Source organism: Acanthaster planci, linkage group LG03, assembly GCF_054643075.1.
Source record: "Acanthaster planci isolate LZ-2023a linkage group LG03, COTS_SCS, whole genome shotgun sequence".
Lineage (NCBI taxonomy): Eukaryota > Metazoa > Echinodermata > Asteroidea > Valvatida > Acanthasteridae > Acanthaster > Acanthaster planci.
This window is the reverse complement of record NC_141779.1, coordinates 8,051,947-8,079,117: the sequence shown is the minus strand read 5'-3', so window position 1 is coordinate 8,079,117 and position 27,171 is coordinate 8,051,947. Positions and strand designations below refer to the sequence as shown.

At 39.8% G+C, this 27,171-nt stretch overlaps 1 protein-coding gene across 2 annotated transcripts in view; it reads right to left on the bottom strand.

Annotated features, from left to right (window-relative positions):
• Positions 1 to 26,728, bottom strand: part of LOC110983451 (uncharacterized) — a 146,462-nt gene extending 119,734 nt beyond the window's left edge. For both annotated transcript variants that reach the window (XM_022242708.2, XM_022242711.2), the window contains exon 1: positions 26,192 to 26,728. In XM_022242708.2, the coding sequence (XP_022098400.2) occupies positions 26,192 to 26,459 (268 nt within the window). In that variant the 5' untranslated portion in view covers positions 26,460 to 26,728. The remainder of the gene's footprint in view (positions 1 to 26,191) is intronic.
• Positions 26,729 to 27,171: the final 443 nt, after the last annotated feature.

Below are 27,171 nucleotides of genomic sequence, written 5' to 3'. Positions count from 1 at the left end.
GCTGTCACTGAGAAAGAGTGCACAAAACCAAACGTCCCACTAGCTAGCTTCACATGGATCCATGGTCATGCCAATTTTAAGGAGTGTTTTTCTGCACCCAATGATGCCATATGATAAGGTACTTTACACGTGGCTTGTTTTGGTAGATTTTGCCTCAGGAGCTACATGTCTATGTAACTTGTCAACTTCCAATGCCTACGGAAGCTAATATCGATCACTACCCTTGAACCATGTCACATTTGTATACTTTCACATTGACTAACTTATCTTTATTATTCTAATCAACACTTTCGTAATCAAATAAACCTGGCTGGAGCCACAAATCAATTACAATGTACTTGTTTTCTGTTTCGGTTTGCATAAAGATGATAGTCATGCCAGCAAATTTGCAAGTTATGGGCATTCAGTTGAAATGTTTGCACAGTCATCACAACTGTTTCACCATGCATGTATAGATGTACTGTGTGAGGAAGCCAGTGCCGCCAAAAAAAAATTAACACATAAAAACAACAGAACCAGTGAAAAGTCGCGCGTTCAACAAGTTTTGAGAGATGCAGGCGTTGCCAAGAATACCGTCCGCTGTGGTTTTTCAATTCACAGTTCAATAGCACATGTCACCAATGTGGAATCATAAATAACATGTAACTACCGATTCCAGTCAGCACACAGACACACAAACGTAAATGAGGATATTCAACCAACGGCAAAACAAGAAGTGGCATTAAAAGCCTAAGGCCTGCTCTTACTGCCCTACAGGAAAATCAAACAAGATCCCACGTCTAAAATGGAAGGGGGAAAAAAAAAGACTAAGGGAATCTTCCCTTCAAACTGGCCGATCAATTACTAATTGTACCTGCGCGCCCCTGAACTCATTGTCAGGGTTATTTCATATTTCTCCCCCAACCAGGCGGCCTCCTGGCCTCAACGCATCCAAACCAACCAGCCATAAATCACCATTGAACCCTGTCTGTACTATCGCTGCTGCCAACCAAGGTCACACTGTCTGGCTGGCAGTGCGTGGTCCGCAATATCAATATGGAATAGGTCGGAGGGGGAGGAGCTTTGGAGTGTTCCAGTGGAGGAAAGGGGGAGGGGAGAGAACAAGGGGGGGTGTAATCTTTTTTTCTCCCTCCCTTTGTCTCCTTAAAAACAATAATAGCCAGACAAAAATTGACTCGTTATATGAGACTATATGGTGCTTAATGCTGACAACGAGGTGGCTGGGGACTGAAGGAGATCGACTAGATGGGAATTACCTTTTTTCCTCCTGACTAAGTAGATATATACATGTACATGTATAAGCACACATGAGCACTTATGCTTAGAGATTACTATCCGGTGGTCTTGTCCGAGTGCTGGTGGGAGGACACTATATGTATCTGCCCCTGGCGCCACTGTGCCGCTGATTACCGATGAGATTCCAGTTATTTCCGTTTAATCATGAGCGGAAAAAAATAGGTCTCCTGCACTATATTCACTGACTCCTCAGATCTGTTTAATAATGCTTGTATTCAAACCATCGCTGCTGTCTCATATCAAGGACAGACAATCATTGACAACAAAAACACAAAAGAATAATTAATAGTCATAATTGGCATAATCACTGGAGCTTGTCCTTGTTTCTGTCTCTCCTTACTTTTTTCCTTCCCATTGGTGTCAGTACTGGAAATGCTTCAATTTGCGTATTTACTTGATGCAGCTAAGCACCTGTGGTAAATGCATATATTCCAAACAAATCGTTTTTATTGATACATCAGGAGGGCGCACTTGTTGCCTACCATGGCCTTCCTGCAGATTTCCGAGAGAAATGAGAAAAAACACTTGTAATATGGAGAGATCCTTTTTGTTCCTTGTACGTTTTCTTTTGTCATCCATTGACATGATATCAATGCACATGTCTTCCATATTGTTTTAATTCCTGACAATGCAAATCCCACACACCATATACATGTACATGTATGTATATATGCTGGATATTTCACAAACAACATTTTTAAAAATGTATCTGCCTGAGCTAAACATCTTTGGTTAATGATTGTTTTTTACTTGTTCTGATGAACTGAAGAAAGTATTTTTCAATGCAATACTTTCCTCTATTAAACAAAACGACAAAGCTCATAAACTATAAGTATACTGTCCCATTGTACCCCTCCTCCCAAAGTTGGAATTAGACATTTGTTGATCAATGTAAAAATACAATTCAAAGAAGTTATTTTACATCTTGGGCTGAAAAAAAAATTGAAAAAATATCTTGTATAAGCCGACTGAAACCAACTCAATTGGGGAGTGAAGAAAATGTGATTTTTACAACTCATGTTTAGAGGAATGAATCCTGTGCATTTCAATGTATTATTTTCCTGGAACGTGATATGAAAACCAGCTATGGCTTCAATGACCTTCAACACAAGGTCAAATTAATCTAATATTCATCAGCAACGACATCATCGCTGTTCCTGGAGGCAGCATCTATCTTTTCCTGTGGCCTTGGCCAATTAAAATACATGAGAGGGAAAATTGTTGCTAGGCATACTGCATCTAGCAGCAACTCAGAGGCAGTCACCTGTCTTCACATATGCAGGTATACAATACCACAAAGTCTAGCCTCCAGACTAGCCAATGATTATCCCATATATAAGGGGCCACTCAAAATTTTCAATGAAATTTCAAATTTTTTTTCCAAATTTTTTTCAGCAACTCAACCCCAATTTTGAAAAAAAGTACATAGTACATGCATTTAATATAATTCAAATAGACGTAAAAATCACAATATGACAAGATGATGGCTGGAATTGCAATAAAACGTACACGTGAAAGATACATGTACTTTAGTGACATTTTATTTTTAAAAATCAGCTTTTGCCCTGTCCAGAAACTCTGAAGATTTGCCAGTATATAGCATGGTCTGTCCATGGTACGGTAGCAGCCATATTGGTTTTTATGACTGTGATCGATTGCGCACGCAACAGCATGCCATGTCCAATCCGCTCAGAAATGGACTTCCCAAACTATGGCTAGGCCTACAGTCAACTGCATCTCCAAGCACATGCATATGTATTTCTGGTCGTTGGCCTAACTCTACCAGTAGCCAACAGAGTTGGATGCAGTTTGTTGCTGTCCGGTTAGTCTTGGATTCAAGGTGATAAACATTTCACCGTTATTAGCAACTGATGTTCAATGTTCACTGTGTGCAACAGTAGGTTTATGTAATACACCTGGTACCCTGTTACATTCGTGTGGCCTATTGATCACCGCTGCAAGCGCCAAGCTTCCAAGTCTAAGTCATGTGATGTTTCACATGTGCATAACACGTCTGTATATGGAAACAAAGTTGAAAAAGATTGCATTTTTGGAATGCTGGTGCGGCGCGCATGCTACATGTAGTTCAGGCACGTCAGGAAAAAAAATTTTTCTGGATTTTAATATAAAAAGTGAATTTATTTCCTTGACCTACCCACCATTTGAAAAATTTGAAATTTAAAAACACTGAAAATTTTCAGAAACCCCTTAGTGCATATTTTATTTAGAGGGCTAATCATTCGTGCCAGGTAGCCTACAAGGCCATGTAACATGTACATGGCCCAAGCTGGAAATCAAGGCTGGGACCACAGTGGTAAGAGGCAAGCACTTTATGTGCTATTGTTATGCTAGCTGCCTGCAGCAGGCTTCCTGCACAGACTCTAATGACAGTATTTAAATCAAATGAAAAAGCTCAAGCATAGTATTGCAGGTACACTGAACATGCCACAATTTGCACATGTCCATGGTACAAAACGTCTATTGTGCTTTGTGGACTGTTTCAGGACTTCTGCAAACCTTCAACATGAGCCGGTACCTGTTTGCATACTTTTTAATTGAGAATATCAATGACAGGCACAAAATGGGTAGTAATGGACAATACCATCCAGCCCCCCAAAAATGGTTGCGCATGGAGTCTGTTGTGCAGTAGCCTACACGTATGTGATGCTTCATTACAGTGGCCCACTGATACACATCTGTTTTTATCAGGCACGCTAATTTATGAATGCATCTGTCTATTTAAAGCTTTACATGTAGGCCTACTCTACTAGGCTACATGTACATGTGTGTGTCTACTGGAATATACACCAATAAAAAAAATTCCGAGCCATATAAATGCCATAATGGAAAAGAACATTGAAAATGCACCAGGACATATTTAAAATGAAATGAAAATTGTCAGTATATGAGAAAACAGCTCTACGCGCATATTTGTAAGCTGCACATCTCTGTTTTCAATTCTTGCCAGAAAACACCCACGCAAAACTTCTTATGAAGAATGTGCCCCAACAGAAAACATCCTTCAAATGCCAGACAAGTTATCAAAGTACAACAGGTACAAGTGTACGAGCATTGCACAGTCAAATTTATTCACAACTCTGACTGGAGTTAAAGGTAGTGTACAGTACACCCTTGGTAAAATCCCAAAAATTGGACTACAGTGTAATCCTGAAATATCTCACTTGAAAGAAAGTACATGTACAGAACAGCCTCAGTCAGTCTATAAAATACAGTATTGATGGATTTCACATTAGCCCCGTCTGCGCATATCCGCATCAAAACCGAGGCTCTCTGTGTTGAACTTTGTCGCGCGCGCCAGCGGAGTCCACACAGTACATACAGTATCCAGTTCGTAAGTGTGATACCACTTCAGTTTAAACCACGCCCACTGCACAAGATACACGGCAATCGCAGGTACGTTAGCTCGCAGTAAATTGCCATTGTTTTAGAGTCATTCTGAAAGGCTCTTCAACAAAAATTTGCAGCCTGAAAAGTCTGAATTTAACATACCTTTATGTATTTTGTGTCTTGACTCCTTACTTTCAATTGTCTGATCGTATTAAAAATTGAAGCTGACACATACAGCTTCGTTTTCAAATGCGGAAGTGCGCAGATCGACGCTAAAAGCGTCATATTGGGATCCCTCTATGACTGCCCAGAATGTTGTAGTTTTGGAGAGAACAGAATTTTTTTCTCTTGTTTCACAATGGTCGGTTGACCAACCATCATTTAAGAGTTCATTTCACTCACACACCACATTCATTAACTGGCGCCACTTTTCTTGTGTGCAGTGTTTGCAGATGCTGTGAGAGTCTCAATTAATGAACGGGTAAAACTAAAAGCAGCTAAAAAATATACAGGCAGAAATTCAGCAAACGCACTGTAAGCTGAATTTATAGGAAACTGAGTGCAGGGTGTAAAGTAGAAAATAAATTGAATCAGTGTGAAGTCAAATTTCATTTTTAAGGAAAGGATTGTCTTAACACAAAAACTCTGCAAATTCAAAACACCACTAGAGCATAATGGTATGGTCCAAATATGGTGGCTGTTTCCGAGCTGCCTATCAAAAGGATTTTTGTCAACAAAACGTATGATATCCACACGTTAAACCTCCTGTGTTTTAAGAAACAATTTCCTCTATGCTATAATTATCAGTTTGTAGTCAATTAAGAATGGAGTTATAGACTTTCATTGACATGTTAACTGATGTTAAAGTATGGTCATAAGCAAAATCACACATGCACGTGCATTATCGTATACTCATTTCAGTGTCACGGACACGAAATGACTGCATTTCTGGGTGAAGTTTTTCATGAATCTGCAATGCTACATTGTCGCAGAGGCGCATTTCTCTCAGGTAAATTCACTTATTACTCATGGCCATTGAAAAGTACTCCTTTTTTAAGGGAAAGAGAACCTGTCATGTCTTTTTCCCACCCTGACCCCGTGGATGTCGTTCGTTTACTATGAATGCCATGTGTACTGCATAGATTTTACGCAAGATAAACTACATGTACAAGACCTTCGATTTAAGCACTGAAAATGCCACGCTGTTTTTCTCAATTTTGCACAAAGTAGTTGACTAAAACACGAAACAAGTCAGTGGAATGTGAGTTGCAGTGAATCTTATACACAGTAATCAGCCAATCTTGTGAAATTACAACAAGACAACAGTGTACCCTACTGGTACCTTTCATGGGTGGACATGGGACGGTACGTTGGAGTCAAGTTTGGGTGGATCTTGTGACCCAAGTAAGAATCATGTCTGGGAGGGTATGGGACCCAAATACCTGTACCGGTACATTGCAATCAAGTCCAGACCTGTCTAAATTGGACATGTTACCCAAGTTACGTCTGGGGTGCAGTGAACTAATTCAGGTGAAAATTTCTGCTGAGCTCGTTAGCATAAAAAGTGACCCAATGTTTCTTTTGAAAAAGGGGACTGTTTGGCTGAGAAATATGGAGGGATTGTGGAAATATAAGCCAGGGTCTACTCCCTGGATTTTGAAGCTTCCATCAAAGGGCAGAGTTGATGGAATTATGAATGAAAAACAGTCCTCGGTGTCCAAAAAGTAGAGGAAAGCCATTTGAGAAATGGCTGCGAGCAGGACTTGAGAACTATCACTTTTCCAGGGGTGAATTTGTTTGGCTCAAATAAATAAAAATGTTTGTGGCTAACCAACCAAATATTAAAAAGAATAGGAAAGACTAAGGTCAAGACTACGGTCAACAAATGAATTTTTGTTTGAGAAACTCTAGTAATGTTGGTTTACATTATATTGAGCCCTGAACTTTGTGGCTTTACACTGTTTTCAGTGGGGCTTGGATTAGTCCACTGCATCCCTGGATGGATCCAAAGTATTACACATTGGAACCACGTTCAGGTGGGCATGTGACTATCATATCTACTTGGGCATGTGAAATAGATTTTCATTCCTAATTCCTTGTCTCACTGTAACTGAAATATGGCTCATGTACGTGTATTTTCAGTACTTCACAGTGTGCATCCTCAAACTTTGATGCAAGAAGGAAAAAATCCATGTAGATTCATTACCAAAAATGCCCATAAGATTTATCAATGCCGAGCCAAGTTCAAGTTGGCACCCTGAAAACTACATTTTTAGTGCTAAAAATCCAAACATAATTTACAGATTTACAGTACGACAGATGTTATATTTCATAAGTCACTGAAACGTCCAGACAAAAAAAATTGACTCAATTTGTAGTGATCGCAAACACACACAGCATCCATGCAGTGCCCACATCAACAGCCTATTAAATTTGTATAAAAATGTGTTCCCACATTTGAACACTCACACTCTTAAAAGCGGATGAAATGGATGGTCCCTAGCAATATTGATGAGATCCTCCAGCCAGCAGTCCCCTTACATGAACTGTACGGGTACTTACAGCGTTCTGTGGCTTGTTTGCACACATGGGGAGGGGGGAGGTCAGAAGTTCAGTGCAGTTTATTTTCTTAGGAGTGTGGCACTGCTAGCCCAAATGCCAGGGCTACAGCGGCCACAACAGCCACAACTGGGACAAAACATTGATGACACTGTTGGAAATTTGGTTCTCGGGCCAAAAATTGATCGAGGTACAATATGGGTTGGACTGAAGTTTCGTCCCCTCTAAAAATTGGCAGGTGGTGGTTAAAATGCAGTAAGTTGTGGCCCTACAATTTTAATTGAGACCTGGGTCTGTCCACACTAATGCATACATTGGCACACAACCAAAATCATCTCTACCGTAAACACTGTTAAAGAGTCAAGAAATGGACTTTACTTACAATTTTACAAACAGACTAATGCGTAATTGTAGAGATGTACATGTAGTTTACAGTTTAATGAGATTTGAATGTTAGTTGTTAAAATAATCAGGATTTTGATGAAAATAGCCAGCTTATTTTAGGGGTTGTAATGGGACATGCACATAACTGTGTCAACTCATGTTTTTCATGTTATCTTCATGTAAAATACCACTCTCATGAAGAAACCCAATTCAGCTGTTAAAACATGGGTACTGCAGGTATATTATTTGAGAAATATTTGAGGCTTTTTATTTGTTCAAGTTATCATATTAAACCAGAATTTAAGCAGAGCTAATTCAGGAATCACTTCAGTCATGGTGTGTGTCCACAGAATGACAAACATGAAACAGGCTGATTTTGCCATTCCTTGCCATAACTTCAATAAAAATACACGTATAGAAATCTTCCTGAGATGAAGTTTGACATGAATACTTTGCATTGTACATCACATATGTGGGGTTTTTTTTTAATCAGAAACCAACCTAAGATTTGGTTTTAGGAATTACATTATATACCTCAATATGACAAACGTGACCTTGTATTCATGAAACAAATCTCAGTGTTATATACACTGGAATTTTTTTTCCTGAGATTATGAATGTTTCTAACAGAAAATAAATAAAAGGAGTATTTAATACATTGCAGCTAATTATCAATCACACTTAGAATTTAATTTTCATTTTTAAGAAACTGAGTGTCTGTCCATGTGACAAACTTTTATATCTTCAAGAATACATTTCTATAACTTCTTAAATACTGCAAATTATCTTTACCTTTCTATGGTAACAATCAGAAACAGTGAAGACATAAATAAGCAAAAAATAATGGCAAAATTTTACAGTTGGAAATTTGTATTGAGTGTCACACAGATGAATCAATTAGTGTGGACAGACCTACATGTACCTCCACTTGTTGGGGATAAACATGTTCTTGGCCAGTCTTAATTGTTTAAAAGTGGATTAGGAGAATGGGTGCTGAAAATGGCTGAATTATCAATGCCTATTATCTAAACCTCCATTCTCCAAGCATCTACTGTATTCCTGCAAATTTACATGTACAAATACGTTTTGAGTCGCAAAGTCAAACCAATTTTCACAATTATAAATTTCAAACGATTTGGTTGAAGAGTTTTACTTCATTCCTTTCAAACATCCCTCCTGCCATACGTGTACATGTACATGTATGTTCTCGCAAATAGTCATAAACAGTCTCCTTATATGGGGATTGGCGTGCGCATGATGGGTATATGTACAACATGTACATGTGCATGTACGTGCGTTAATAGTACACTGGCACACAGCCAGCCGGTGCTTTATCAATAGTTTGAGACCAGCCAGGTGATAGGCTCTTGACCAATAGGAATGTCTAAACCGTCTATATTATTTTTGAATGTTTAATAATATGGGTAATGTACAGTATGTACGCGCCAATACATGTATCTCCCCTTCATCAAATATTTCTAAATATCTAAAATTTAAAACAAAATTGTCACACACTTCATTAATTTTAATGACTTGTGTATACTAGGGCCTATCTCTGGATCGCAAATACGGTAGCAAATACAGACGAGACGAAATGAAATTCATCATCACGCTAAGAGTTCTGTCTATACATAAATGTGAAATAAAACTTCTGCCAGTAGACATTTTATGTTTTACAACAGACAACATTTGCTGGCACCATTCTGATGGCAGAAACATAGTAGCATCAGTACTCCCCAATGTGCTTGATGTTTCACTCTGTAACCACGTGATACAAAGCTTGTTTTTGTGGAGTGAGGACTGTCGTTTGTGACATGGTAACATACATGTATGTACATGTACCTGTACATAAAAACTGTCTGCACTGACAAAATTGTAGGTACATATATCGGTGTACAATGTGCCTTTCTACTATCCACAATCCACAGAGCTGAAATTTCAAGACCTTGTTCTTTTTACAGTATTCAATGTCAGATGTGGAACACTAGAATCCATAGGAGAAGAACCCAAGTACAAAGGGCCACATGGGTTTTGGAGCAAACAATTCTAGTATATTTCCAAACTGTGCCCAATGCAAACAGCGGCTACATGTACATGTATAACTGGCCGAAACACTGAACGCTTGAGTGCAAAAGTAAGCCCCCCCAAAAAAGAAAAAGAAAACAGATCATCCAATCCAATCATCCGTCCATTGAAATTCTATCCACTTGTATTCTAGGCTTCAGATATATACGCAACACGAGAATATTTGCAGAGACACTCATCTTGTGGAGGCTGCTGAACCCTAATACAATGTAACAGTAAGCAACAGCATTGGGTCTGTTACAATTGACATTTTCCCACATCCTCCACATGGACTGAGAACAAAACGTAGAATGCTCTAGATGATCATGGGATCAGAGTGCAAACAGTGTCAGACAGTTTGTTTTGGAATTCCCAGCTTTCTTTAGCCAAACCCACCAAAACATATTGACCTTTTGATCACTGATCCATTGCGTGGGTGACCAGAAATTAAATACTTCTAGTGGACCAAAACACACCTTAACTAAATACCACAAAAGCCATTGTTTCATGGATGTTCCTGTGTGCATTAAGGGGAAAGCACCTTTTAATGAGGCAAATTCTCTTATTTTGAACCTTCTGTAAGTTGACACATTTTAGCACTCAGTGCTTGGCTCAATTTGGAGTGCGAACAGCAACGTTGTACACACAAGTTTAGCAAGCATTCAGGAGGTCCCAAAGACCAACACTGGGGGTCAAATGTACAGTTGTTGCATTTACTGTGGGTGTAAAAATGAAGCCAACAGTGGGAAATTAATAGGGTCCTCCGGAGTGTTTGCTGATGAGAATGCGTCCAAAGTTCGCCCGAATTCAACCATTCCAATCCGGCTTCTTTGTTGAGGGGCCGCCCATGTGCTGTGCCAACCCCTGGCTTAGGGACGGGCTATCTTGCAACGAAGCGGGCAGGCGTTGTCAGCACATTGTTGCAATGTCTGGCAATTGAGGGTGATTAGACTAGTCAGAATGGGCAAGAATATTGATAACGTGCACTACACTGATCCTTTTCACTTTTTTCCTCCTGTTTTCAATCTAGATTTTATGGGCTAATGCATTACAATCATTTGTGCCATTACATCAATGATATGTAAGAAAACGCATGTGTTGGACTGTCTGTAAAACTAAGTTTTTGATTAATACAACGCATACAATAATTAATTTGTAAACTCAAAGAGTACTATTAACAAGATCAACTTCTTCACAAAGGACACCACAAACACTGTTACAGGGAAAAAGCACACGAACGGCACTTTTGAATATCAGTTTAAAATAGAGCTCTGCAGTGTACATGTACATTTTAAATTCACACTCAAATGACGGAGTGTAATAATATTTTTCCAATCTTTTGATAGCGAAAATTCAAACAAGTGCAGAAACTGTATTCCCCAGGAGAATTAAAACTTGATCATGCTGAACCGTGTCGGTGTTCAGATCTTTATGGAAGCATCAATCCCACGAATTGTCGCAGAGGCCTTGCTGAGATCTTATTAGCTACCTGAATTGGGCCCGTAAGGTACGAAAGAGAACACCCAGCAATATCTGTTGCCCTACCGACAGCAGTTTGGAAGACTGCTTTCATATCCGCTCTTCTACTGCCATCCTCAGGTGTTCGACAGGTAGCATAACAGCACTCTCCCATTGTGTCGGCAGAAAGTATGCCCGTGTAATTCGGCAAAGCTGGGGAGGGCAGGTTGAATCCAGATAGAATGGACACAATCTTGGATAAGTTCATTATAAATTTACACCACCCTAACAAAAAAAAATGTGTAGCACTTCAGAAGATGGGGGACAGGCTTAGAAGCTTCACGAACGAGATTAATGCGGTCCCTTGGGTTCAGGATTGGCGCTGAAGTGTACAGGGTTATTTTCTTTTTCTTTCTCTTTTCAATACTTGGACTGCACAGGTATTGGTATATCACACGTCATTTTCACAGGATGAAAAAAAAAATACTTTTGTGAATCTTTTCCAACTTTAATAATTAATCCATTCTAAAAACACATCTGTGAAGCTGTCAGGGTTGGTTATCGAAGGGAATGAGAGCTTTCTAATTAAATTTCCATCCTGGCAAATACAACATCGACATACGTGAACATACAATGAACATGTACACGGTGTACAATGTGTAGATTAGGGGGAAAAATTCATGGAAGTTGGCTTTCCTGTTTGACCTCAAAAGGGTCTTTTCAATATCATGTAGGCCTATTTTTTTAATATCATGTATTTTTGAAGATGAGATAACATGTGTTACTACCCCTAAAAAACACTCTTTCATGGAATTTACATGTAAATTTACATGTAAACCAAAGTGTCATAACAACTGCCTGGACTAGTCCTGAAGTGCTACAGGCTATGTGCATGGAGTTGGGCGGGCTGTAGAAATCTCAAAGAGAGTGAATGGTGAAACAAACCCATAAAACATCCTCTAATTCCTCAGGAAGCACAGACAACCTTAACAGGACCTACATATAACATCACCCTCCCCCTTCCCAAAGCATCACACCGGATTTGAATGAGGTCTGCTAAGTCCAAGGGCATCCGAGTACCAACATACCAGCGGAGGAAAATACATGCATTTATTGGCAAACCTTAACGTTCCGTATAAGCTGGCCAACAGAATTGGGATCTGGCCCTAAAGTCAAGATTTTGGCCAATTTTTAATTGAATCAGAAAAAACACTAGTACTGGTATATTTTAATGTAACAACTACAAAATGTACACCTGCTAGTATTTCTTAATGATAAACATTTTACTCAAGGCTCCGGCATTTCCATACTGCAAAATCAAGTCACAAGGCAGTGAATCTTTCAGATCTTACTCAAATTACTGACACAGAAATTTGATTTACACTCATTTGGCTATCTGGTTACAGTATACAATGAGATGTGCCAGATATTTGGTTTGAGTTTTCATTGATATAAGGGTTTACATAGAGAGACTTCATTCCACATGACTGCCACAGTGTCACTACAGTACATGTACACACACAGCTCATCGACACTGAGTATAGTCACCCACTGTTTACTACCGGGTACATGTATTTTTCACCCCACATTTCACTGCATAAACAATGTCTACCTTTCAACTTCCTCCATTCAAGAATTCACACCATCTGAAAGTTGCCATATCCATGGGAAACCTTGAAAAAATGCAGACTCAACAAAACAGTTTCCAATGAGAAACCGTATGCCTAATGATGTCCAAACACACGTACAAGAACGCACATTTGAAAGTACAAGTTCAACGATTAGCACCCAGGCACGTTAACATTTACCTGTAAAAAAGGTGCAGACGGGGCCATCCATTTCACTTGTGTCACCAAACGTTTATTCATTAACCCCATCAGCACCACATTTGCATAACAGACTTTATACATGGTTTCCAGGTGCACACATGCATACATGTACCTACATGTACTCTGAATGTGCATTTATGTAGCCAAGGACAGCGCTTAGTGCATTATCTAGGAAAGACAAACATCCCTGGACATTGCAGATGAATGCATAACAGTGCTTTTAAAACAAAAAACGAAAATAAAAAATGCAAAAAATAATAAATTTCCCACCATAAGCATCAATATCATATTGGAAATAAGCAATGGTTTGGTTTTTTTATTATAAAATCATTATTTGGCAACCACTATGACTGAATGGCAACTGAAACGAAAGGTCGAGAAAGAGGAAGGTTGTTCTTTCAGAAAGCATGTCTCCAAAGCCCAGCATATGGCCTGACAACTAGCGGCAGCATTTACCCCTCTGGGCATTCTAGTTTCCCCGGGTCTCCTTGATGGAAGCCAGGGACCTTTAGAATACTGGGCTCCTTGATTGCTAATCTCAGCAGAAATGGCCAGGATGAGGATGATGTATGCTCTGAAATGGAATGGTGCCTATTAGGAGAAATTTGACACACAAGACCATAACATCAATCTTTTTCTTCTCCTTCATCTTTTTTTTTTAACACAAATGTTTGAAAAGCTGATGAGAAGTTGTAATGAATGACTGCCGCTACCCAGAATTGCAATGTTTTCAAATCTGTGGATGTTTTTTGGTCAACCTTAAAACTGAGCCAATCCAGATTTTCTTATGTGTAGATTTTAATTTTTAATGCAGAACTCTGCTACAGCAATGTCAGGATATGGTTTGGAGTTGAAATGCTAGTATAAAAGAAATGACATGTGCTTTGAACCCAAACTACTCTGTAAACATCAGGGGGACAGATTTTTTCCAACAACATTAGAGTGTGACCGTCCATTTGTACAAATGATTTTTCCTGTCATGCAGGCATAAGGAAAAGAAGTTTGTCTTGGAAGAAACCAAATCTAAAAACATCAATTCAGGAGGACAGACATTTTCCCCCAAAATTAGAATTGCACAATCCATTTGCAGAGAATACATATTTTGTTTTTTCCAGTCATGCCGGTCCAAAACAATTATTGTTTAAACCGATACCGGTAATTAAGCCTGCCTGACACAACATGTTGACATACTCCTGCGCTTTGAATTAATCGCATGTGAGGTTATCCAGTACACTACCAACATCAATTTGAAAGTCAAATGATACACTCTCGGTGAAAGCACCCGATTATTTCCAAGATCCATTTACCGAGGTTCAGTCAAGCGCAATGCAAAAACATCGCAGGAGAAAAAAAGGGGAAAAAAAAAAAAAAAAAACGAGCAATGCGTGCCTGCAAACACAATACCCCAGGCCCGTACAATGCCTCATTCACATGCAACGCACTCCCTGAATCAACATTATTTTATGGCATGCTGTCTGAACTGTGATTGGTGTGGTGGCAGGGGGGGAGGAAAGAGAGACAGAGCGAGTGAAAAAAAACGAAAGAAAAAGAGTGAGAATACATGCAGGACAAAATGTGGGAGCTGCAAAAAAATAATAACAAATCTGGCATATCCGTAGGTCTGGCAGCCAACAATGGATGGGGGTAAGGGATAATGTGAAGGCTGCAGCTTGTCGGCAGGCTGCTGACCTAGCAGTCAGTAGACACTACAAAGTGCACTGGATGGAGGGTAGTGAACAGTTAAAGCTCCATGGATTTCTCCGTTAAACATGCATGTACATGTACGCACATGTACACGTACAGCACGTACATGTAAAAGTAAGCAAATCTTATACATGTACTGTCAAGTGTGGGGCACCATGTGGCACAAAGCAGTTAACTGTGCACCAATAAATTGTTGAAACTCCTGCTTGCAAATCTGAGCAATGTGTGAGAACTTGCAGCTTGTGCAGACGGTGGCAAGCATGTATTCCTATCAAGGTCATAAGTGCCATTAAGCCAAGTGCATATTCAAAGAACATTTTATGTGAGATATATTTTGATTTCGTATATATGGAGATAAAAATAAACTCGGCAAAAATATATCTCGTACCTCAGAAAAAAATTTGCTTGTAAAAATGATTTGTTTCCAAAAATAGAAATGTTTCTTTTAAAAAATGGTCACATAGAAATGAACTCAAATATTTAACAGACCCCAAATTCTGGAAATCTCTGGTCGTTTTTTCCCCTTTTTTTAAGAAATGCCAATTATTCTTCATTCCATGACAAAGAAGTTAGTTTTACCATATACATGTATGTGTAAGGGATGGTGCGTTGTCATTGAGACCTCCACATCATTCGTCAAATAGTAATGTAAACAGAGTTCACCCATGCAGGAAGCATACAAACATGCACATCAATTTTTTACCCTACGCTTATCCTAAATCACTGAATTCTTAAACTTGATAAAACTACAAGTTATATGTACATGTAGTGACCAGGGATCCACCAGCTACATGAAGTGACCAAGGATCCACCAGCTACATGAAGTGACCAGGGATCCACCAGCTACATGAAGTGACCAGGGATCCACCAGCTACATGAAGTGACCAGGGATCCACCAGCTACATGAAGTGACCAAGGATCCACCAGCTACATGAAGTGACCAGAGATCCACCAGCTACATGAAGTGACCAAGGATTCACCAGCTACATGAAGTGACCAGGGATCCACCAGCTACATGAAGTGACCAGGGATCCACCAGCTACGTGAAGTGACCAAGGATCCACCAGCTACATGAAGTGACCAAGGATCCACCAGCTACATGAAGTGACCAGGGATCCACCAGCAACATGAAGTGACCAAAGATCCATCAGCTACATGAAGTGACCAGAGATCCACCAGCTACATGAAGTGACCAAGGATCCACCAGCTACATGAAGTGACCAGGGATCCACCAGCTACATGAAGTGACCAAGGATCCACCAGCTACATGAAGTGACCAAGGATCCACCAGCTACATGAAGTGACCAGGGATCCACCAGCTACATGAAGTGACCAAGGATCCACCAGCTACATGAAGTGACCAAGGATCCACCAGCAACATGAAGTGACCAAAGATCCATCAGCTACATGTAGTGACCAAGGATCCACCAGCTACATGAAGTGACCAAGGATCCACCAGCTACATGAAGTGACCAAGGATCCACCAGCTACATGAAGTGACCAAGGATCCACCAGCTACATGAAGTGACCAAGGATCCACCAGCCACATGAAGTGACCAAGGATCCACCAGCTACTGGTACATGTGCACATACAGTAGCAGCCAGTTTTGATGCCAAAAGGATCAAGGGAGCCTTTATCCTGACCAGGAAGAAAGCTTGGGATGCTTTAGCTTCAAGCATAAATCACATCTCCTCCCTGGTAAGCAGTTGACTTGCAACTCAGCAGAAACATCCAATCGTGATTAAGACAAAAAAGTAAAAAAGAAAGCAATGTGTAATGCACATGCTTTACCATTTAAACTAATACATGTCCTTTAACTTATTTACAGTGAGTGCTACAACTTAATGTTAAAACCAAGCATATCTTTGAACTATGGATACTCTCTTAGTTTAATGAACTTTTGATTTAATCTGCAGACAGCGTGGTGGAGGAGAAGAGAGATTAGGCTGGAACCCCAGAATCCCACTGCAGGGATCTCATCATGGACCTGTAGTAAGTGGACGTCACATGACATTTTCTACAGCGTAATTGACGAGCCCAAAGACAGACGACTCATGCTCCTATGTCTCATCACCCTCAATCTAACCAGCTATGACCTTTATCTGCGCTGCCAGTCCGTACAGGTGCATCAAATTATACTCATTACCCATAATTGTCAACACCCTGCGCTGTGTTGCAGACCCAGACTCTGTCTTGACAGGGCATCATGCAGAACTCCTGTTCACTTGATCCAGACTAAATCCACAGTCTTTAATGAGTTACTGTACTTCTGCAAAAGTGTGCATATCATGTAACTCAATACAGCAGTATTATTCTGAGGGTCAAAAGCCTTCAATGCCCATCCATCAGTGTACATAATTCTCATATGTTGCATTTTCATGTAATTTGACGACAGTGAGATCAGCATTTGCATTTTTTCTGTGCGGCTGCACGTTTATGAAGTACTAAGTCACCAACGAGTGTGGTCCATTATTAAGGCAAATGAAGACAGCAACAGACTTAAAATGTGAGTAAATTGCATGCAAAGTTAAGCACAAAATAATGTGGACTTAGGTGGGTGCAACATCTCAGATGAGGAGAGTAATTACATGCATGAAATCCATAGTTACTGTGCAGGAAGCAAAAAGCTCAAGAAAAACTGCTATTCCCAAAAGTCAATGTACAAAACAGATTTTAATGCGTCAGGAAAAGTAATCAAGCAAACATGTAAACAGTACCCTTTGCTCCCAGCATGCTGGTAACAATACTTGATTCCCGACATGGTAATACACAAACAGAGAAAAAAAATTGATCGGAAATGGTGGAGCCTTTCCCATGAACTTTGCTGCGGGGGATGATTCGCAACTGAAATGAAGCGCATGTAAATGGCCTTCATAAATCCTCATGGTACTGTGCACACGTGCATGTACACTGTACATGTACATGTAAAGCAACCACTGTACATAAATGGAAGTTGATTTCCACTTGCAATTTACCTGTACTCGTAGGTTCAGGCCACCATATTGGTAAGCCAAAAGTCATTCATATACAGGACATGTACATGTATGTACTCTGTGCTCTTTGCACAATGTTATGCAGCCATACAACACTGAGAAATTCAAGCTCCCATTTACATGTACACTGTGCATATGTACACAATATATTGATGCCAGAACATTATGTACATTATAATTATTATCTACAATATGTGCACATGTACATGTGCACAATATCAACAATTTTGTTTTGACAGAAAATTTTGGTAATGATAACTCCAGGGGTAGTATGTTTGAATGCTTCAACACAAATTCTTGTTTTCTCTATTTACAAACTGTCCTAAACATGTTGCCCGAACCAAACAGTGGACCTTAGTAACACTATTGACACTTGAAAAAAAAGGGTCCTCAAACCACACACTTACAAACCACTAGGTATATAAACACCAATTTCCATCCTTAATAGCACCATTGAATAAAGACGCCTGTGCATGTGTACCGGTAAGTTGTGGACATGAAGTTGTCATTTTCTGCCTGTTTTTCCACCACCATTTCAATTGGCTTGGGCCAAGTACCAACTGCTGGTACATTTGCTGTGGGTGCAGGTACAATGTACACGTACATGTAGCTCTGACCGTCACAAACAAGACACCATTCCTACATGTAAAACCACAGAGAAAAGTCACATCAGAGGTCCGGTTCCCTATGGAACATGCAAGGCCACACGCTCGATGTGCCAATGAGGAAAACATTCTTCCATAGTGTACAGAACCTTTCACATTTCAAAATCAATGGTGTGCCCTCCGAGGGATTAGCCTAGTCAAGATTTGTTAGTTGCACATTTTCGGAGTGTTCCCACAGACACGTACATACAATGTAGATCGCATTCTCTTCCATTAAACAGTCAGATGGCCAAGTTATTTGCTGCGTATGACCCAATCTGAATGGAACTCCAAAGAGGGAAATACTTGTTGACAAACTTCTTTGTTTAAAACTGAACACAAACACCCAGAACACATGTAGATGGTGCTGTTTTGGCTGTAACCCTCTTTTTCAAGATGTTTTTGACTTGTAGAGTGTTGCTTCTATGCAGAATTGGCGAGAGAAAAAAAATGATGTAAATTAGCCAACTTTTTTTTTACAATGAACATCATCCACCAAGAGAAGCCCTCACAGGAGACTGAGTGACTTAATAAAACCTGCACGTGAATCTACACAAATTCAGAGGTTTTAGAGATGTTCTTAAAAAGAAGAATGTGTGAAATGTGTACGCACATTCATTATTCTTTAATGGTAGTAATATGACAACCACAGTGGAAAGTCAGACCAATCCAAAGTAACAAGTGGATATTTATTTGTTTTGATTAGAATTCACATTAACAACTAGCACATGTGGTAGTTTATGACGTAAATACATTATCTTCAAGGTGCTGTGCAACCAACTTTGCACCTTCAGAAGATGAAACTAAATTTGGGATTTTTACAACTCCGAGCAGAGACTCCTGTGGAACATGGAAAACAAACAACCTCGGCTAAAGACAGCCAGGATACCCCTTTAATTCCCCCCCCCCTTTGCCCAGTGTGGCTGGCTGGCGCATTGCCATAAAACCAGCAGAGGTTAATCACTGGTTAGCAAACTGTGTGGCAGATGTAATGTGCATGAAACCTTATACGAAACTAAACCCTGTGCCCCCACTGGGCTTCAGACTGTACACTAATGTACGGAGGGATCTGACTGGCACGGGCAAAGTTGTGCTGTGGACTAATGCGGTTTGGGCCCACAGGCAATGGTACACCACTGCTGCTGACACAAGTAACTTCTCCACAAAAGATATACAGGCTGCAACAAAGCATAATTGGATTGGCCATAAAGAACAATAAGAACTGTGCACATAAATACAATGACCCGTTGTATGCTCTGTGTCTGTGACACTTTAGGTGATACACAATTTTAAGATGATTTTATACAAATGTACAGGAACATGTAGTTCTACAGACCTGATGCTGTGTTTGGTCCATTCGATTTATTTTGAGGGTTTTGGGAGGGGTTTTATTCTCGTACATGTACTTTGTGAACACAGGATTTACACGGTCCGTTGTGTAATGATTCTTAGAAGATAAACTCATATGCACGTAGCTTATTTTCTGCTTGTTTATTGACATCCTCATGGTAACACAAAACAAATACATGTATATGCCCACATGCAACCATATGCCTTTCTTCTTTTTTTGGTGCACTCCATCCGGGGCGGTGCACACGTACAGCTTGTAGGTCACCCACACACAAAACACAATGCGTGCTTCTGACCCAGAAATTAAGATGTGCAGAAATAGAGGAAACAACAAAGGAAGTCACCCACATAATAAATTGATTATGGCAATCCCCCTGGAACAACAAACTGGGTCAGACTTTTTTTTTTCTTTACTTCTTTCCTTTCTACTGGAGTCGTTATGATTATGTCCATGGGCTTTACAGTTCAACACAGAGGGCCTTTTCCCTCAATTTGCCTAAGTGAAACCATGCAAACATACCCTACATGCACAACACAATTTTCTTTTCGGTCAACAGAACGTGCAGTCAGCCAGCAGGACAGCAACACTTAACTCTGTGTACATTTTTTGGCAAGTTTTCAGCCAAATATTCACAACGAGACAATCAAAGCAACAGCGCTTGCAGCAAGAGACCCAGCTTACATGCATGTAGATCTATACATGTTTGTTCAATGTGTACATCTACAAGTATTCTCATTCAGTGCATACAAAGTGCACCGCCTGTCAATGTTTACTGGAACTGATCGGTCAATACATATGTGTAAGTAAAATCAAATTTGCATTTGAACTCCCTTGAACGTGCACAGAATTTGAGTCCAAATGCAAGCTGAGAAAACCTTTTTCAATGAAAGATATGAGCAGCCATTTTCAGTTGACATGACAAACGACAGAGTTTCCCCACACTTTCCAAATAGTTGACATACTACTAATGTGAACAAGAGACTTTTTGGACTTGATAAAGAACATCATTTACTCGGCATTAGTCTGTCCAGAGACCAAAAAATCACTGGACACTATGATACGAACAACATACAATATAAATTTGTTACAACTAGGGTTGCAAAATGGCAAAGACAAACGGAATGCATTTCCTACAACATAAAACGTCTTGAATCACAGAGTAAAGTACACCTGAACATGTTGGGAAGAGTTTGCTGTACACAACTTGAGGCACGTGACTACGGCCAAGCACAAGCCATTTTTCCTTTTTATTTGGAAATCAAAATTGAGTGCAAGGTCAGTTTTTGTGTGTGGGGGTGTTTGTGTGTGAGACAAAAGGGCCTTGACTGTAGCTTGTGAATGAGCCCAAAGAACAGATACCAAATGGATGATCACAGCTGCTCTCACAAGTAACACTGTCGTCAAGCATCCGTGGCCATTTCTTAAACAGACAATGCAAGCAGGAAAAGGACAAGAGATAATAACAGCATTTTTTTTCCATTTTCTACACGCAGATGGCCTAGGAATAAATTCCAAGGACAGCACATTCTATTCGGATTCCATTTCCACACAGGTATTCAATGTGAACAAACACCAATAATTTTGGAAATTAATCACTTTTGTGGTGAAACGCAAGATCCAAAAGTGGGCAATACAGGTTCCAGAGTTACTGATCGCTTCTAAATCTTGTGTAATGTGACCTGAACATTTCCTGGCAACTCTGAATTGCTGTTAAAGGAAGCACACTTTTTTCAGCAGAAACACTATAACAAAGGTTCCTTTGAAAGAACACACAGCTGATTCAAACACTAAAATACAGGTACATGTAGGGAAGCACACCTGCAATTTCTAGTCTAAGCTACCATAGTTGTTCAGTCTTTTCATTTGATGACTGAAATTTTGTAGAAAGTGGGAAAAAAAGGAGAAAAAAGTTTCAAAATACTGATAATCCTGAATAATAAAATGCACAGTGTATCAGAAGTATATATCTCATTGTAAATGTTCACAAACATTCCAGTCTTTGTCAGTGACACACTGTTATTCCCTCCAAGGGTATCGTCATAGTGGTATTTTCTGTAGATAAGCTTCTTTGCTGCACACAAGTATTCAGCGTTGTTGCAAGAGATACATGTACATGTAACCAGCACACACACACACAATGCAATGTTAAAAACACACACGTGTGTTTTGTTCAGGCAATCAGTCTCTGGATGCGCACTCACATTTTTTTGAGGGGGTGCCCATTGTGATGATGAGACCAGCTCCAAACAAACTTTTAAAAGACAAAGAACTTGTGGGCAAGAGACAGAGTACATAGCCAAACCTACCACATTTATCATTCCTAAAAAATGACAGGGGAAAAAAAAAAGATGCTGCCCTGGCATATAATTTTGTGCAGTAAAACAGTGACTACCTACATGTACATGTACGGTACATGTTACTTTGGTTTTTAGGGCTCCCAGTCACAGCTCTGTAAAATCCTTTTAACTAATGGCTTAGTGTACACTTTTGGATGGTTGGTGGAACACTCAAAAACAATAAAGCATGACTGGACAAACACTCCATCTAATCATTGATACAAATGCAATTTACAGGTGAAAGGGAAAAGGAAACATCAAGGCTGACAGTCCATGTGAAATTTTTCATCACCTTCCACCCCACCACGGTGCTGTCATGCACATGCCCCAACATGTGATCTTTTTTTTTTCATGTTTAATAACTGCAAAGGAGCAAAATAAACTTACTTTTACAATGCAAATAAAATTACATCATGTACGTGTATACACATGTAATAAAGATACATGTAGATCTCTCTCATTAGATGCAAACTTTGTAGGAAATTGCCACTGCGTATGTGAGGCAAACAGGTGCATGTGTGTGCAAAATTTTAAAAACTATTGTTCCAAATATGCTCAAAGTACAGCACAGCTGATGCGCATCACGAAAATTGAAGTAAAAAAAACCGATGCATGTGGTACAGTAATCTGTAGGGAGTGACGTCATTCAAGAGAGACCTACATGTATTTGACAGGATGTGAAAAACTTCTACACATATGCACTTATGGATTGATCTCTTTTGTGCGAGATTTGAGCAAAGTTCTCTCCAACAGGTTCATGCCTGTTGTACGTGTAATTTAAGCTCACCTCTGCATCTTACCTAAAATAAACAAGTAAAACAATACATGTACATGCCTGGTTAACTGTCTGGCATGATTCTGGTATATACACAAACTGGAACACTTTGTAAAATAATATACAATCACACGGCACAGTACATGTACCATGTCTATTACTACCAGCTGCATGATGGATGAACAAAGTTCAATGTAACAAAAGTCTGGAAATACGTTGGTGTTTTTTGATACTGCAAGAATTCATTACATACATATGTACCCGTATCTTCCTGTATGACATGTATAAATTACCATAGACTGGTACATGTAGAGGCATCTAGTAGTGTTACATGAGAGGTACAGGAACAGAGCACCTGGTGGTGGTACATATCTACATATAACCATCCTCTTCTCCCTCCCCCCCCCCGAAAAAAAATATAATACAAGTCTCTTGAAGGCAATTTTACTCTGGACAGACAGGTCCCATCAAAAGTACACGTAAATTACCGGTAGTGTGCACAGGAAATCACAACAGCATTGATACGAAGAGAAAATGGGAAAGAGACCAGCACTGTACAACTAGAAATCTAAAGCACAAATGCATACAGCAGTCTGGCGGCTCAATCAATGCCGCATACATCAACAACAACCTGAGACACAAGCTCCTTCAACCACCACTACCAGGCTTCCCCTCTTCTCAGGTGAGTCCTGCCCCCCCCCAAAAATGTACTGGATGGACAAGTCCATTTTATTCATTCAATGCTGATTTTTTTCCCATGCTTATCCCATCATGAAACATTTGTTACATTCTGAAGGTTCTTTAATTGTAACAGTCACGTGAGGAGACATTTCAGGCCAATATCTTGGGTGTTCTGATGAAAAAAATCGGCATGCATGATGCATTTGAAATGTGCATGCATAAATAAACTTCAAATATATACATGTACATGAATTTTCTCTGCCCGTCTTATTTTGGGGAAGGCTGTTTAATGGTGGTACCTGAATACAACATTAGCTTAACCTTCAACAGTTTTCTTTACGTCTGTTTCAAGCTTAAACAATCAGTTGGACTATTGATGGCTGTAAGATAAAAGCATGATTTCAGCAGCTCACTCACAAAAAAAATAAGCAAATTGTGATGCAGATATTTTGGTACCATAAATAGATTAAAGTGTAAAATCTACAGGCCATCGACAAAAAATCTCTTTGCACAGAGGCAACTTGCAATTAATCCATTATCTCTCACATGCCAAAAACGATGAATCCAGTTATAACGTACCAATCATTTGGAGAGGGAAAAAACATGGAAGGAAGTCATAAATGAAACAAAATGATAAAGCAAAGCAATAGAGGAATGCACTTCAGCACATGAGATGATCTACCAATAGAAACCTCTTCACAGTATGAATAATAAATGCGCCCAATTTATCATGAATTATCTTAACAGAGTTGCTGCTATCACTGTCAGGTGCCTGAGGGAAAACAACTATTTTTTTAATCAGTCTCTTATTTCTTTCACTGGCACTCTGCCGTGATGACTGTTGACCGATTCAGGTTGTTGAGACTACAGGCACGTGCACTGTACATTTTCATAAATGACACGCCATGCCCAGTCAATCGCTCACCAGTTGACTGCAGTTACCGGTATCTCATAAGAAACACTCAACATTCGCTAAATAGTACAGGGACCTTTGGTTTCAATGGAAGAATGAATGACAGGGAAAAAAATGCAGACAACATCTGCTTCATTAGCTGATGCAAGGTCAAATAGGGATTACATACCCCATTATTCCACCGTGAATTAACCCGAACAATGGTTAGAGTTAAAGAGAAAAGTTTCCCTAAACAGTATCTAATCTGGCACTTACTGCGGTTCTTACAGACCTCTGAAGTGGACAATAGTAATAAAATCAGGTACTTGTTATAAGCATTATCAGTAATTTTCGGTGTCCTGCTGAACTATCAATTTAATGACAGTTTCCACTTCTTCCAAATTTTATTTTATTTATCTCAATCTGAAAGCATTTTTAAATTAGGATGTGTCTATTCATTATTTGCCACTGATTGGCTTTTTAGAATTTATATTAATTTCTTTGATTTAGATTTTGCTTTACATTAATCCTACCAGTAACAGTGCTTACATCTTTAGCAATTTAGTTTACGACATTTTATAGACATCATAAACTTATCACCAATTGGTTTTGCTGTGTCAACAGTGCGACTCTGAGCATCTGCAGTGTTGGGGGGATTCACAAATTTCAACTGTGACAAATCTTTATTCGCTTAGATGCCAATACATTTTTGTTCGGACACCAGATTCTCAAGATGGGACTCGGACAACTTCGATCTCACTTGATCTCATTTAAAAAAAAAAACTTCCAAGGCCAAAAATTAGGAAAAGAAAATGACGCATCCTGCAGTTAAAATGTAGGAATAGATTTTAAACAATCCAAGGATGTTACTGCAACTTTCTTGAAGGAAAGACAAAAGTTCACAAAGGGTGCATCACGGAGATTCCAAATTGGAGTGGAGTGTGGTAAATCTTTATCCTTATCAACTATGTATCCAAACAGTTTTTAAGCACAGTAAATGTACAATTCATGCCAGCATTGAAGTGGAAACTGCAGGCTAGGTTTGTTTTGAGCCCCAAATGGTAGTAGCACCTGCTCTGCAGTTGCCAACAAACGTCTTAAATGTTACATGTGGCAAATAACACATGCTAAAGGGCATCTGATGCACTCTACATTTGGCCATTTTGATGATATGACAAAATATTATTTGGCTTTTGTGAGCTCATGACGAAAATACTAAATGCTGGTCATTTCCTCAACTGATTCATCCAATACGCTATACTTCAATAGTCCTGGACAGGGTAACATGTTCAACCAACATAGCCATGTCCGGAATAAACAATCTGTCAGTATAAAATGTGATAATTATCTTAAAATCATATTAAAGTATTTCCAACAGAAATTGTAAGTGTCAGTGTTGAGTGTTTATCTCCTAAACTTTACTAAAAAATACAACCAACCCAATTCCAAAATCAGGCTAACAAATAACAAGCTGTGCCCATCATCTGGAAAATGACACCACAAATATATACATATTCATTATAAATCTCACAGCTTCCATTCTCTTTAAATTGCTAAGCTTTCTGTAGGATGAAAAAAAAAATTACTTTGGCTCACTTTAAATTTAAATGTGAAAATTAACAGTGAGAAAGAGAAATTTCCAAACTCAAAATTATTAGGCCTACCTGGGCCCAACTTCAGCCTGGTGTTGGAATCGTGGGTCACAAATGAGCAGGCCACACGCTGAAGGCTACGTGAGGCTCTGAATAAATTAATTCAACACAATCATCCGCTCTTGCATGATCTCAACAGCTCACTACGCCTTGACCTTGTTACCGTGACCCAGGATTTTCATGTTGCGGGACCGTTCCCCCTCAAATCACTCCTGCGATCTTACCTTTGAATCGCTGTTTGGTTGGCTTCCCACCGGTGTGTCCCCCGGCCTGCATGCTGGTGGAAGGTTTGGGATCGCTGGGCAACCCCCTGGTCGTGCTGTTCACACCGCTCAGGACCTGGGTATGCTGTACGCAGGGCGGTTGGCTGACCGGCCCGGGCCCACCAGGTGCAGGGGGCGCTGAGGCGGGCGGCGGTCCCACCATGGTAGCAGCACCGCACGTAGCTGGCACGGCCTCGCGTACATCACTCGACGATGCATTGGCAGCCATCTTCTCTGCCCGGCAAAAAAAAGAAAAAAATAACTCGACCCCGGCGCGAATGGAAACACTTCTTGTTAGGTGTTCAAGTTCAAACCGGTACAGTCGGGCGCTGACTTGAGCTCCAATGTCTTGGGAAATTCCCAGTCCAGGTACGGCGGGATTTTAGGCGCTGACTGGTCCTCTGGGGCCTTGAAATCGGCAAAGAAAGAGTTAAGTACCGTGCCATTACCCGGTACGATACATTCGTGGATCACGCTCTGCTTGTCAAAACGTACAAATGCCTTAACTATGTGTGTCTATGAGGCTGTACCATTATATTCCGCGGGTTGGAAACAGGTCAGAGGGATTGCGAGCAAAATGAAGCGCACTGGTTAAATTGAAAACAAGTGGATTAAAGCACTTTATCTCTGAGGAAGCTGTAAAGATTTATGCCAAAAACAAAGATCATTCTAATCATTTCTAATTATTCAGGCTAAGTTCTCAGTGCGTTTGAGTTTTACTCACGGTGTCGTCCCCTTGTGACCTTGACCTTACCCGCTTCTTCAAATCATAATAAATTGATGACGTCATGGCGGAGTTACCGTTCTAGTAATAGTTCATTTAAGGACAATGAACTTTTTATCTGAATGTAAAATTTTGTCTGAGCTTTCATCTTACTATCAATTATCTCGATCGGAGCGAATCAAAATAGCTTTCATTGGCTCTTTGGATAAGGGGGAGA